Source organism: Xyrauchen texanus, chromosome 9 (assembly GCF_025860055.1).
Source record: "Xyrauchen texanus isolate HMW12.3.18 chromosome 9, RBS_HiC_50CHRs, whole genome shotgun sequence".
In the NCBI taxonomy this organism is placed as follows: domain Eukaryota; kingdom Metazoa; phylum Chordata; class Actinopteri; order Cypriniformes; family Catostomidae; genus Xyrauchen; species Xyrauchen texanus.
The window spans coordinates 33,561,189-33,576,417 of NC_068284.1; the positions used below are offsets into that span (position 1 = coordinate 33,561,189).

The following is a 15,229-nucleotide window of genomic DNA, read 5'->3' on the forward strand; positions in this document are numbered from 1 at the left end:
ATTGTATTGGTTTTATTTCACTTTGTTACACTTGTTATGTAACCAGTCAAAAATGACTGGCCATTGGAAATGGATTTGACTACAAAATACAGAAATAATTAGTGTTCAGGAGCATCCCAATACTTTACTGGACCACATATGTGGATGTGTGTTTGCACACACAAAGTCCTCAGACATGTGCATGTGCACACACACAAACACACACATACACATACACACTCACACACACACAATGTGTGTTGAGTGCCCTTTTGTGCATCATCTTTCCATGTATACTCTTTGAGGAATATTTCAAGATCTACTTATCATATTACGTTGTGTTTGGGCTCGTTTGAATCGGAATAGTCTGCTGTAATTTACAGTATGTCATTGTCTATGTTATATGTATGTTTCAGGAAGTAATGAGGAAAGATGTGACAAAAAGACACTCCTGTTTATTATATTTAGGTGTGTATATGGGAATTTCATATACTAAAACATACTGCAGTTTGGCCTGTGAGTGAAACAAATTTGTTCATTACATTCTACAAATTGAGACCTTTGTAAAAAATCACTCTGGACCCCACTCACTCAGCCCAATAACTTTTTGAACTGTTACCTTATGGCCAATGCTTCAGAGCTCTGAGCACCAGAACCGTCAGGTACAGGAACAGTATTTTTCCCTCAGGCGATCCATCTCATAAACAGTTAAAGCCAGAGGCGGCGGCAGCCGATTTTGCCGGGGCTTCAGCCCCGAATGTTTTGAGTGTAGCCCCGAATGTATTTTGAAAAGTTGACTGACAAATATGAAACCGGACAATAGCCTATGCAAACCCCCGAAATCATAAGTTGCCTTATTTCATTGTGCTTTGCACATACTGCATACAGCCTGTAAAAATAGACACAGGCATAATCTAGCCTATAGAATAATTTCCTATGGGCGACTCCATTTCTTCCTCTCTGTTGAATATGCAGCAGGTAGGGGAGGAGCTTGCACAGTCGTTTACATCAACTAACGTTACTTAGTGGCGAGTTAACAGCAGTTAGCAGGAAAGACAGCAAAAATGAAGCAAATGAGGCTTTGGGGATTTTTCCAAAAGAAGTCAGTGGGTAAGAATTCACATTTGTTTTTGTCCTTAAAGTCTTAAGATCATCATCTGGCTGGCTTTCACCCACAGTAGGCTAAACCTCAATACATTTTCTTCAATGGTATTGGTCTACAATTTGAAATATGTAGCACTTGATGAATTAGTTGTGTGAAGCTGATTTGCAATAAGTTATGTGCTGTATCTGTTCTTTTGCATCACAGATGATTCAGGGAGGAGAGAGGATGTTGAGGATAGTACTAGAGTGGAAGATTTAGGAACTGTAGAAACAGGCCCAGCCAGAGCAAAACTCAAAGAATACCCTCTCACCAGCTCTGGACTACAGGGAAGTGGTTGCTAGTGTGAAAATAAAATTGTCTGTGCTAAGCCCCGGATGTCCTTCAATGCTGGAAACGCCTCTGGTTAAAGCCACCCTATTGAGCAATAATTATGTGCAATTTAAGTCAATTTATATTATCTAACATATCCACTTCTGCCATTACATACAAAGGAAAGAAAAAAAAAATGTTTTTGCATTGTACATAACATACTGTTTTTTTGTACTTTATATAACAGATTTGTATTAGATTTGCACTGCATATGTGTAAGTGTGTATGTATGAACGTGTGTGTCTGTGTGTATATACGTATATGTATAATTATTTTTTTATTATTATCTATGTCTTGCTGCTGTTTTTGTATTGTTGTGCACTGGAAGCTCCTGTCACCAAGACAAATTCCTTGAATGTGTAAGCATACTTGGCAATAAAGCTGATTCTGATTCTTTCCAACGATAATACACAGCTTTATCGTCTTTTTTATGGTTTTACCAACTCTGAATATACTTGTTTTGATTACAAATTTGCAAATGATTAGAACGAAACTGTTATTATTTGCCAGCAACGAATTGGTAAAATCAGCTATATGTATATAAATATATATATGTTTAAAAAAGGAGTACCTGTGATAATTACTAAAATAGAAGCTGATAAAATGATCTAATTCAATATCTTGTGATATTTTATGCAATATGAGAGATTTATAAACAATCTTACAGGAACACAAAATGTGTTAGCACAAAAACGAACACAGCACAAGGGTTAAAATATGATGCCAAATAGTTTAGTCCCTCACACAATACTGTTCAAAATAAATAAATATTTTCATAACACTATATAGAGGAAAAAATTATAAATATTACATACAAAAACGTAAATGTCTCACTTCAACAGCCATGTTTTAATTCACTCTGTGTCAACAGCTGTTTAACACTGTAAAAAGTTGTAACCTGAAATTGTAATCTTAAGCAACTATTTCTACATTTAATTTTGTCGGTGTAACCTACTGATGTAACCTGTTGTTTTCTGATTGATTCAGTGATGTTAAAGAACATTTTCAGAGTGACTATTTAAACTTAGAATAAATAGCACCTGCCACATATTGTGGCTATTTGCACTCACATAGTCTAGTAGAAACACACAAATTGAGACAAACTGCAGTTTTAAGTGTTGCTGCAATTGTGTAGTGTGCATGTGCTTTTTTATGCAAATTACTCGGGTTCTAATCCGCCTTTTGTCCCATTTTTTCCCATCCTGTTTCCTGTCTCCACTCTTAAATTTTACTTTAATTCTACTTAATAAAAATGAATATAAATATTAATTTCCTTGCAGTGATTTGGTCACAGTAAAGTTCTAGGAGTTGAGAGAAAGGTTCAATCCAGGTAAAATTAAACATGGTTTTACTGTAGTAATATTGTTGGAACCATGTTTTTTGTGGAAGCCATAGTTTTAATGCAGTTGGTGTTACTGTAGTAATATGGTGTTAATATAGTAACCATGTTTAATTTTGTGGCTTACTATGATTTTACCCCAAAATACTATGGTGATACTATGGTTACTGTTGTAAAACCATGGTTAATTTGTATAAGATAGGGTTAGGTTTAGGGGTAGGGATTGGTGCAGGGTGTCTGTTGGACTCTAAAGAAACAAAATAATGCCCAGTACTCTATATTAGTATTTAATTAGGGGTGTAAATAGTATCTGCCACTATTAGCACCAGGGTTTAAATAACATACTATCACTATTTGCACTTAGTGCATCTGCCTAATATTTTTACTTGAATGAAACCAGTTTTTTTTTTTTTTTTTTACAACATGAAGCACATTTTTAGGTTTAAATTGTTTCAGTGCATTTTGCATATTTTTATTTTTTTAAATATGGATTTTATGAGAAACATCTTCTAAGTTGGAGACAAAGACCTCTAAGCAGTACATTTTTCCTCTATGTTTGTGAGGACAAAGACTCCAAACCTGTCCTGTGTCTGAACCCATTTTACAGTTCTGTAGCATGACCAAATCCTTTTGATGCCTGTGCTTGTGTGTTCTTGTTAGGAGTTTCAAAATCCTCCTGTTGAAGTGTTTATAGAAATCCACAACTCAACTCAGTCGTGTATGGTATCAGCTTGCAGTGTGCCATGATCCAAACTGTACTCTGTAAGTGCATACTGCTCTAGAATGTAAATCATTAGATCTGGAACAGAGAGAGGCATCATGAACAGATGTTCTGTATCTTTTCACACAGGCATAAATTTAAACAAAGAATGAATAAAGTGGAGGCAAGTCTGAATCACACATATTATGGTACATGAGTCAAGACTGCAGATGAACAGAGAACACACTTGTTTCCTTTTCATTACTTTTATTCAGAGCTAGATTACACATTCGCACAACTCTGCAGTGTGTGCTGTTTACCATAAGCAGAGAGAGAGAAGGCAGATTGCCACACATGCTCACTCACTTATTGATAACACAATGAGAACATTCTCATTCAAGCATTGAGGACTGTAACAGTCAAAACAGGCACATGTAGATCCCAGAGATGCAGGCAGCACAGCAAACATTTAATTTGCTTTTTTTCTCATGAGGTGTTTGTGTCAACAAAAGAACAGCAAAGGTTTCTATAAAGATTTGATGGGGAAATACATCTACAACATACATACAAGATTCTCGCAAATACCATGTGCACACATAGCAATAGCATATTCTAAATATGAATCCATTACAATATATATATAAGAATAAAAATATATTAATGTCAGACAATGCCACAGCTGGTTTGAATGCTCAAATGATGTCCACATATACATTTATTTTTCTTCTCTATTCAACTTAAATGTGACTTATGTCATAGAAGTTATATTTTTAAGAATGAATAAATGGAGAAAGGACAATTTATGTCACTCTACCATATAAAATTATTTGACATGCACCAAAGAGCAGTGTAATGTACTGAAATATTTTAAGTATCATGTTACAGATATTTAGTGTAAGCAAATGTTTTTTTAACTAGCAGTAGTTAACCTAAAATAATAGAAATATGTTATTGAGGAGATTGGAATTTGACATTAACGTACACAAACCCAACACAGTTATAATAAATGAGTCCTTCATGCAAGCAACATTAAAAGCACAGTGAAGCAAAAAAAAATATATATTCAAAAAATGCTTATAATGAGACAAATGGGTAAAACATAAAAAAATTTAACCATTTTGTCATGCATCTGATAAGCAAATGAAAACTGAAATTCTCCAATTTTCTTTGGCATCATAAAAAGCATGACCAAAAAAAAAAAATTACAAATTATTGCAAAATAACACTGAATATACAGAAGTTCATGGGTCATGACCTACCATTTGAACATCACCACTCTCCAAACCACACTTTCACTTCCCTCTTACCCCCTTATTCTTCAAATATTCACTCTTTCCTTTACCTTACTCCTTCTAAAAACCCCTTTCTTAAACAGTAACAATCACCAGCCTAGCTGAGTAGATTAGATCAGCCAGATACAGAATGAAGTTAAGAGCACTGAGCACTGAGATGGCCAGTAGCTTGTCCCATGAGCACAGGCCAAAGCTGGAGCCACAGCTACTGGGCCTGCGGCTATCGCCACCATGATTATTATCAAATTGATATATGGGCCATATGATAGTGGCAGACAGATACATGCCCACAGCCAGTAGGGCGTAAGTGGACAGGAAACGGGCGAAGGAAATGGGCAGGCAGCCTGTGCACTCGCCTACACACATCACAATGATGACTGCCGACAAGATGAAGCATATGCAGTAAACAGCCAGGCACCACTTTGTTGCTCCATGCTGGTCATACGAAACCGGGTCACTAATGAAGACAAAGATGATACAGGCAACAAAGGTCTCACAGACCTTCAGCAGCCCCGGTGCTGTGGCCATGTAGCCGACCACCTCACCCGGACGAGCCTTACTGAGACTTACTTCGCTCAAGTATGCGATGGTGGCCAGGCACGAAAAGACCGTAGACACAATACGGCAGTTGATCATTTCGTTATGACCTGTGTAGCCTTTAAGGAAGTACAGTGGAAATATGATGGAGGCAGCGAGGCAGAGGAGAGAGGCGTAGCAGGCAAACGTGATGGGAAAGTTCTTCCAGGAAACAGGGGCACGGGTCTGTAGGCCAAACATTTCCACTAAGACTATCAATAGAGTTCCAACAAAACTGAAGCTCCAACAGAAGATACACCAGTCACCTGTGCCGTGGGTTAGTTGTGCTCCGTATAGAGCTACGCTGAATGCCACACAGGCGAAAACCATGGCAGCTACACGGGCCCACAGGAGCGGAGAGGTACGTAACACTATCGCCATGATGGACAAGAATTCCAGTTCACAAACTAAAGATTTATAGGACAATTAATGTCTGCTGTGAGTTAAAGTAGTGGTGTGTACAATTGATGTCCTTTTTTATTCTGCCTTCTTGGATTCCTTGGTTGTCTAGGAGCAAATAAAGGAAGAGTAATCAGTCACTGAGTACAAGAAAGAATTGTTCTTAATTACACACAACTGGTAGAAACAAAACATCTCATAGATTTGCATGGTCCCTAATTTATTAAACAGGAAAGGAGGACTGATTTTCACATCAAGCAAATTGGTAAGTGCTTTTTGCATTGTTATAGCAACATCAGGAGTTTTCTAAGTGTAAATTAGGCTGCTTGAGCATCCAGTGTCAGATCAAGTTTTGAGATGTATTGCTGCGTTCCATTCAACTCGGAAAGTCGGATTTTACAACTTCCTACTAGGAAAGGTGCAATGGAATGCATATTTAAGTCAGAATTACAACTTGTAGGCTTGTGCAGAAATTCTCAACTCATATTTCACCACGATGCGGGGGCATGCTGTCACACAAACCTTTGGACACTCAAGGAGATGATAAACATTCACTTTAAAAAAGTAATACCGATTAATGAGTTTGTTTCCACATTACATGATTGTGGCAGGGCGGAGGGCGGGGCCGGGTCGTGATCCTACACACCTGGTCCCGTATTAGGCTAATTAAGTTATTAAAATTAAAATTATTATTTTTGAATGTCTGTTCGGGAAACGTTAATTAAAAAAGAAAAAACATGCTGCAGTTAAAATTGGGCTTGCTTGTGCATTGTGTCATTTCATGTTTTGGCTTTCTTAATGGCCTGAATCACACTGAAGGCCTAGACTTTAAATGCACTGCCTGCCACTGATTTCATATAATATAAAAATACTATTAAGTAATGGTCTTTTAATCTAAAAGACCATTAAGGTTTTTTGCATTGGGACATCATTTTTAGACACTGAAGGCCAGGGTATATTTCCCCTTACAAAAAAAATCTAAAGTAGCAAACCTTTGGCAACAATGGACAATTTGCTGCAAGTTTGCCACCAAGCTCATTTGCATGTGAACATTTTCAATGGTGCATTTGCAGCAAGTTTGTGTGCAAATTTGCCATGAACTCTCGATTTACGTAAGTTCTTCTGCATTCTGGATCAACCTGTTGGACTACTCTTTTGACCACGATCAAATATGAACCTGTTCGACGCATGAGCACTACGACTGCTTCGCGATACTCAGATACTGTGCGCAGGAGGATGCGCACAAACAAGGACTGTGTATAGAAAATCTGGGCCACACATGGACAGTTCGAGCAGACTGTGCTGATGACAAATTTTGCATGACGCATGTGCGGATCGATCAGCAACGCAGACAAACTAAGTATACTTCGACCTTTAAGCATATTTTACCCGTCTAATTCTCATTATTGTAAAGCGTCCGGATGTTTTATCTTTAGTATTCACATTGTTTTCAATGATGATTCTCATTACCGTAAAGGCCTGGGTGTACTTCGTTTTTCTGCATTCCGTATCGGATCACGCCCAAATGTGTCTGTATGCATACCTCAAGACTATAAGGAACACCCTATTCACAACACGCCCACTAGAACTGCTGTATGATTCATTTTCTTTAAAGGTCCCTTAGATGAAGGGAACAAGACATTGCATTTATTAACACATGGGGAGTGGCTTCATACATGACCTATTTGAAACCTTTCTACAATAACGGCAATATTCTAATATTGGCTATGGTGTTTGAGCCTCGCCTGTTTTGGTGCGAAACTGACCACTATAAAAACAGGTGCACATACACCATTACCTCAGAATTTCTGACTGAGAACAAGGAGTGCATCGCTCGTGCCTCAACAACTCTGAGTCTTGCAGAGCAGCTAGCGTTCGCAATGTCTCGTTCCCTTCATCTCAGGGAACCGATGCTACGTACGTAACCGAGACGTTCCCTTATGACTCAGTCCACGTGACATTGCGTTTAATAATGCATATGTGGAACAGAATCCCATCACGCCGCACTACACAACATAACTTCCCAGAGAGGAAACATGGCAGTCTTATGGGATGGCGACCGACGTGAGCATGATGCAGTGAGTGATCCTCGTGATGGCCAGGAGGAGAGTACTCATAACGAATATATGAACTATAGTCATATAGTATAAATTAACTCCTTACGAACCCAGTCAGGAAGGGAGTTTATTTATAATGAAATGCTTGTGACTTTATGGAAATATAACAGCCTGAATGCAGCGGATGTGTAAATTATGGGGAGCCCATATATATACATGGATACATAGCCTGTCCTGGGTTTGACAGTGGCACTTGAAAGACTTGGGCCAAACTCAAGACATGAATTGTTGACTGATAATGCATGCAGGTCACCTTCTCTACACCAGTGGGTCCTTGCTGTGTGAGAGACACCAATCAGTAAACACCTTCCATTTTAGGATGGTGCTCTGGCTTGTAAAATGGTATGGTATTCATGACTGAATGCGTCAGTTCTGGTGCGTGTAGTGCACGTTCAGGGGCCACACATGCAGGTTTCACAGGACTGGGGATGCCAGATTGTGCCTTGTGCCTGAAAGAGGAGATCCTTCCTCAGTGGGATTTCCCATGGTGAGCTGTACAGCATCTCCATCATTTCCAGAAACCATGGCTGGTTGGCCATTTTGGTGCAACTAATAGAACCGTTTCCTTCTCCTCTTGGACTTTGCATATGACAGAGTGGATCAGGCATACCGGAGGAAATGCATTTTGCATCCCTTTAATAACAGAGGGGAAAGTGGGCATTCTCCACTGAGGCAAATAGATCGATTTCTGCTTTGCCGAATATTTTCCAAATCCTCAGTACAGTTTGAGGATGAAGTCTCCATTTGCCTGGTATCACCCCTTAGCATGACAGTAGGCCTGCGCCGTAATTCAGGTGGGCTGGGACAAATATCACTCTCATGGAGAGATGAGGCATCATTCTCGACAGTGGCAGTGAATGAATTCCGCCATGGCTGTTTATATATGCCATAACTGTCATGTTGTCTGAGCAAACCAGGACATGACAGCTCACTATTTCTGACTGAAAGCTTTTAGGGCTAGAATTACAGCCTATAGCTCTAAGCGGTTGATGTGCCATGCCCTCCTCGCACCTGTTCAGGTGCCAAAAGTCAGGTGTCCATCACACACCGCCCCCTAACCTGTGTTGGAAGCATCCATCATCACCACTTTCTGCCTGACAACTTGGGACTTTGAGTACAAGAGGGGACAGTGGGTATTCTCCACTGAGTCAAATCGATTTCTGCTTTGCCAGATATTTCCCAAATCCTCAATACAGTTTGAGGGTGAAGTTTCCTGAATTCCGCCTTGGCGGTTTATATATGCCAAAACTGTCATGTTGTCTGAGCGAACCAGGACATGACAGTTTGAGATTTCTGACTGAAAATTGTTTAAGGGTAGAAATACAGACGTTGGCTTTAGGCGCTGCGTGATATCTTGGCCCAGCACGACACCTCACTGGTAAAATGCAGGAGCTGTCCATCGTTCTAAAGCAGCTATACAGTGGCAGGATATAGTGATCTGCATGCATCCTTGGCAAGAACTTTGTGGCACATGACGCTTCAGCCAGCACTGAAGAGGTCTCATGTGTAAGAGACCTAATGAAATGGCGACGGATACCGCCGCCACAACTCCCAATGCTTTCTGACACAAGATTCAGTGGAAATGTTCTCCCCAGTTTGAATTGAGATTGACACAATTGAATGGCTGAAGCAGTAAGTCTATGCTAGCATAACAAAGCCTCTGATTACAGCAGTAACAGCCAATCGACGAGGTAGTTCAAGATGCGCATGCCGCTCAATCTCAAAAACATCATGTGATATCGTACAATTTGGATATGAAAGTATGCATCCTTCAGATCTATCAATGCAAACCAATCGTGTGGGCGTACATGTGATAAGATCCGTTTCTGAGTAATAATTTTTAATAGTCGATTTATGTGTGCGATTAAAATGTCTCAGATCCAGGATTGTCCGAAGCCCACCATCTTTCTTTGGAACAAGAAAATAATGGCTGTAAAACCCTTTTTGTGCTTGACAATTTGGCACAATCTTTATTGCGTTTTTCACAATGAGACTGTATATTTCGGCTCGTAACACGGCTCATAACACTGGCGCATCTCCGGGTAGCTAGTGTGCAAAATTGGATCATATAACCATGTTCGATCGTTTTTGCACCCATTCTGAAATACCCGTTAGAGCTCGCCACGCATCCGCATAATGGGACAGAGGGCAATTTGGTTTGCTCACTGTATGATATGATGGAACACTCACTAAAGGGGTTGCGCATAATGTGTGTGCTTTGAAGAGGAAAAGGGGCTCTTTATTGAGAATGTGTGAGCATCTCGTGCATTTGCAACGAACACTGTATTCTTTTTTGCACTTATTGCATTTTCATTGCATTTATTTGAGTGCAAGACACAGAAATATTTAGAACGATATTGTGAACAACAATATTCCTTTCCCGACAAACAATAGTGGGGAGATGGGGAACAGTGTCTTGTATCTCCAATCAAGCCTTTTTTCTAGCAGACCCGGAGGGAATTGAGGTGCACGTCCAAATACGCAGGTGCCTGTGAGGCAGCAGATATGGGGGTTTTAGTTGGGCTCTGGCTCAAAACAGAGCGAGGACGAACTGGCTGTGATATACTCCGTTTGGGCATAGAGTGTCTCATAGCCTGTGGCTGCTGCTGAATCGCGACGTAACGGTCAGAAAACTTATTCACAGAGACGCCAAAGAGGCCGGCTGGAGACACTGGAGCAACCAAAAGAGTAGCTTTTTCCTTATCACTCATTTCTGCCCTGGAGCACCGCTAATGTGTGGAGTGCTCTGTAGAGTAAAGTGCTCTTTACTCTATTCCTGAAGGTGTTTGTACAATTTCTGCTTGTTCAATAATAAAAAATATTGATCTTAGGGTGACCATACGTCCTCTTTATCGCAGACATGTCCTCTTTTTCGGACCTTAAAAATGCATCCGGCCAGGATTTCAAAATTTGCGAAAATATCCACAATGGCATATGAAACTGAAAACTATTGATTTTAAATTATGCTGCATCCAAGACGCTAGGTGTCAGTGTAATTCCAAGATGACACAAAGACATGACTATGACTATGTAACTAAGTGCACCTTTAATGATTTTAAAAACTTTTAATTTTTAAATCTTTGTGGTTATGGTTAAGTTTAGAGTTATGAATAGGTGTAGGCGTATGGCTGATGTGGGCTCCAAATAAACACAACAAACAGTGTATGAATGTGGAAGCCAACTGTTCCAAGACTTCAGGTTGGCTGGTTATTTGAAGGGGGTGTAACTTGTAGTAGTGTAGTGTACCCCTCTCATTGGGCCCGTTCGACTGCCTTGCCCTTTCAAAGTATACTCTTTATGTTTTGTTTCTCCCCAATTTGGAATGCCCAATTTTAAGTGTGCTCTAAGTCCTAGTGGTGGCGTAGTGACTCGACTCATTCCGGGTGGCGGAGGACGAATCTCAGTTGCCTCCGCGTCTGAGACCATCAATCCACGCATCTTTTCACGTGGCTTGGTGAGCGCATTACCACGGAGACATAGCGGCATCCACGCACAACTCACCATGCGCCCCACTGAGAGCAAACCACATTATAGCGACCACGAAGAGGTAACCCCATGTGACTCTACCCTCCCTAGCAACCGGGCCAATTTGGTTGCTTAGCAGACCTGGCTGGAGTCACTCAGCAAGCCCTGGATTCCAACTTGTGACTCCATGGGTGGTAGTCAGCATTTTTACTCGTTGAGCTACTTAGGCCCCAAAGTATACTCTTTTGACCATGAGTGTATACAAATGCATTTGACACGTGTACTACGACAGCTTTGTGATACTCTTTTTGTACAATCAACGGCAGGCACATGCCACTTTGCGGTAATGTGAACATCATAATGAGCACATTTTTTGCAATGTGATCATGAGAATTGGGAGTTAAAATGTGTAACTGTCATGAAAAAAATATCAGGATTAATGTAAAAAAAATTGGCTTCATTTTCGATATGCAAAATATATTTTGTTTCTAATGATTTTGGAGTCAAATAAGACCAGTATGTTTTCTTGACAAGGTTTTTGAAAATCACCCATCTACACTGAGGGTGGTTGTTCACTGAGTAAGACCTTTGCTCATCATGTTATCATCTGACAATAATGTTTCATTTTCATCACATGGGTAGTTAAAATTCCACATAATGTGCAACTGAAGAGGGTTAATAATGGTCACATAATGCATAAATGCCAATAGCGCTCTATAACAAAAAGTATCTTGAGTGTCATTCAGGATTCCAGACTGGCAGTCAGTGAAAGTCTCTCCCTAATGCATTCACGCTATTTAGACAAACATGGCACAACCGAGACCTTTACTCAACCCTACAGTCCGTCTGTCATCAACCTCTGTGGGAGAGGCCAGATAGGCTAACAATTGGAGATCTGAGACCAACCTTCCCAGCCTTCCCATACAGATTGGTAACATCCAGGAATCTCTCTTGTCGCCTGGCTTACACTGAGACTGTTAAGTAAACAATGAGGCACGAGTGTTTACAGTTTTAGATGAATTCTTCCTATTTATTGAATGGAATAGAATGAGTGAATATGAAAAGGAAATAAAGGACAAAAAGTGTTACAAAGTAATGGCATAAAAGCAAGAATGAAAGAGAGCTAACCAGATGCATACAGAACCACACATGGACCGACAGCAGAAGTGTTTGAATAAGCATGTCCTTTCACCCCACATGGACTCTTTTAAACACAGGCTGGAATAGCATATGTGAGTCATTTATCCCTCACTCCCTTTTTGGTCACTCATTTCTGCTCTGCTGCTCTCACACTCTGTCTGTCTGTCTGTCTCTCTCTCTCTCTCTCTCTCTCTCTGCAGAGTGTCAAATTTTCCAACTTGCTAATCTATTCCAGATGTTCTTCATCCCAGCAAACTACAAAAATAAGAGGGAACTGTCTGGAGTTTTCCACAACGTATTCCCCCAACTTACCATCCTCTATATCTCTCAATTTCACTGTGACTTTCTCTTCGGACCCCCGCCGACCTTTCTGACTCTATTTCGTTCTCTTTAACCTTTTTTAATACTTTTCTTTAGAAGTTTTTTCAGAATTGGTTCCAAGTAAATTAAAAGTAGAAGAAAATGTAACATGAGATGGAATATGCTGTAGAATTAATTGCAGTGAACTGTAATTCAGCTTCTCTTTATGCAGAATCTGCAGGTTAAAGGACAAAAATATTTAAATAGGTCCAAGTAAACATATGTATGAGAAAACAGGACATGACTAAGGGCTGGACACGCGGTTGTCATGAGATACGCCATAAATTACTCAATTTCACCCTTAATCGGGTTAAAGTACTATTATCCAAGACTGGACAGAAAAACAAGCTCTGTTATTAATTACCTGCTGAAGTGAAACAATAGGGGGGGTCTTTTCTATTAGACTAAAAATCCATGGTAATTAACTTAATCAGATTAATCAGAACCCCTTATTTGGTCTTCTGGGAAAGAGAGAGAGAGAGAGAGAGAGAGAGAGAGAGAGTGAGAGAGAGAGAGTGAGGGAGAGAGTGAGTGAGGGGGAGAATGAGTGAGAGAGAGAGAGAGGAGAGAGAGAGAGAGAGAGAGAGAGAGAGTCCATATTACACTATTTTCTGTAGTCTAGGCATGTAATCAGAATTATTTGTATCAAATAAATGGATAAATGTAATTTAAAATGCAAGTTGTAAAGAAACGACTGGTAAATAATATTTAGCCTATTCTTGCCTCAACATTATCACAGACTTTATAACATTATTTACAACATTATAACACACGAGAACCCGCTGTGGTGGGCGTGTCTCTTCACGTACCGCGCCCAGTACTACCTATTCCTGTAATACAGCCTATATAGTGTACTTTAAAACTGAATGCATACTTAAAATTGCGTTCTACCAGTCTAGCGAAAAATTACGATTATGGACTCGCTAAATAACTGCCAGAGGCTAGATAACTGACAAACGGTATCATTTTCACACGAGCGCAGCACGTAATGGGCGCGAGCAAAAATTCCGGACATGTTATTTGTCAGATTGATCACTACGACTTCTTTTGCGATCGTGTGTAACCTTCTGATAAATAAAAGCACTTTGATCTCTATCTGAATCCAGAAAGCTGGTAAAACAATCTTTAGTCATTTTAAAAAACATGATAGTGCGTCACCATACATAGATAAACATTAACTGGGCAAGGTGTTTGACGCTTTTATGTGCACAAAAGATGAAAAAGCTCATGTCACTTTCTTACCAGCAACGTGTCCCGTTATCCTTCTCTCGAAGTGTTCAGTCTGAAACAAGTGGGCGAGGTTGAAGTCAACTTTTCAGCTAGTGAGTACACCGTAACCCAAGTTTCAGAGGAATCCCCTCCCACCCCCTCAATCCTCCCATTACATTCCAAATTAGGTAAAATGTTCTTTCTGAAATTTCTGAGCATAAGACAAGATTTACGTTTCAACTGAATTCCACCACTGGCCAGAGAAAAAGACCCAGAGGTATTCAGGGTTTACAATGTACTTTCTTTTATTGCATACAGTGAATTTTTATACAGTAATTTGCCCTGCAGACCTGCTAAAATAAAATTATTGTATCTGCATTCTGTTCATTATAATTAAATCATTTAAAGAATGTTTTATGAAATATGTAGTCTAATATCTTAGACCGCCAAATTGGCACATTCTACAAGTTATCGTACGATCATTTCAAATCAGTTCGACATTTATTTAGTGATGCTAGGATGCAGAGAATGTTGCTATGGAAACCAGATATTTGTTTATGCTGTAACCTTAAAGTGACGCACATGTCTGCTCACTGAGAACTGTTACAAAAGCACTGGCAATTTCACTTCGCTTTTTTAACCACTCTTAGCCTCACAAGCTGCTACTATTCAAACAAAAGAAAGAGAGAGCGAATGAGAGGGTTTGAGAAGAATGTAGCTGAGTAATACAAAGACTCCCACATCTCTTGAGATTCAACAGGAAATAGAAGTCATGTTGCTATGGTGACAATCTGTATGCTCTGAAAAATAGTTTTGCCTATTTTTAAGATTTATTCATTTAAATTCCATAACAAATTAAATGAATAAAACTTTATATACGAACTAGCATCTCCGGCATGGGAGGCGGGTGCGCTAATAAGGAGGCTAAATGCTACAGCCACTAGCATCAGTCGCTAGTGCACATTTTGAGGTCAGGAGAGTGAGGTTTATACACATTGCACAGCTATCTATCAGTTGACCCCCTAAACCCCACTCCCATCCAGGTCCCAGCACCATTGTAACTGCTCCTACTTGACCTGCTCTGAGCGGGATTCAAACCGGGGTCTCCGGCATGGGAGGGGGACAAACTAATGAGGAGACTATATCTATATTAATATATAAAAAAATGTAAAGAATTTT

At 39.8% G+C, this 15,229-nt stretch overlaps 2 protein-coding genes across 2 annotated transcripts in view; both read right to left on the bottom strand.

Moving 5' to 3' along the window:
• The window catches only part of LOC127648714 (poly [ADP-ribose] polymerase 2-like), a 115,123-nt gene that overhangs the window by 88,849 nt on the left and 11,045 nt on the right, over positions 1-15,229 (bottom strand). The gene's annotated exons all lie outside the window — the stretch shown is intronic.
• LOC127648717 (myeloid-associated differentiation marker homolog) lies at positions 3,749-14,153 on the bottom strand. The gene is made up of 2 exons (XM_052133445.1): positions 14,084-14,153; positions 3,749-5,867 (listed from the first exon to the last, which is right to left on the bottom strand). Exon 2 carries the CDS (start codon positions 5,739-5,741, stop codon positions 4,860-4,862), a length of 882 nt encoding a protein of 293 aa, XP_051989405.1. The 5' UTR covers positions 5,742-5,867; positions 14,084-14,153; the 3' UTR covers positions 3,749-4,859.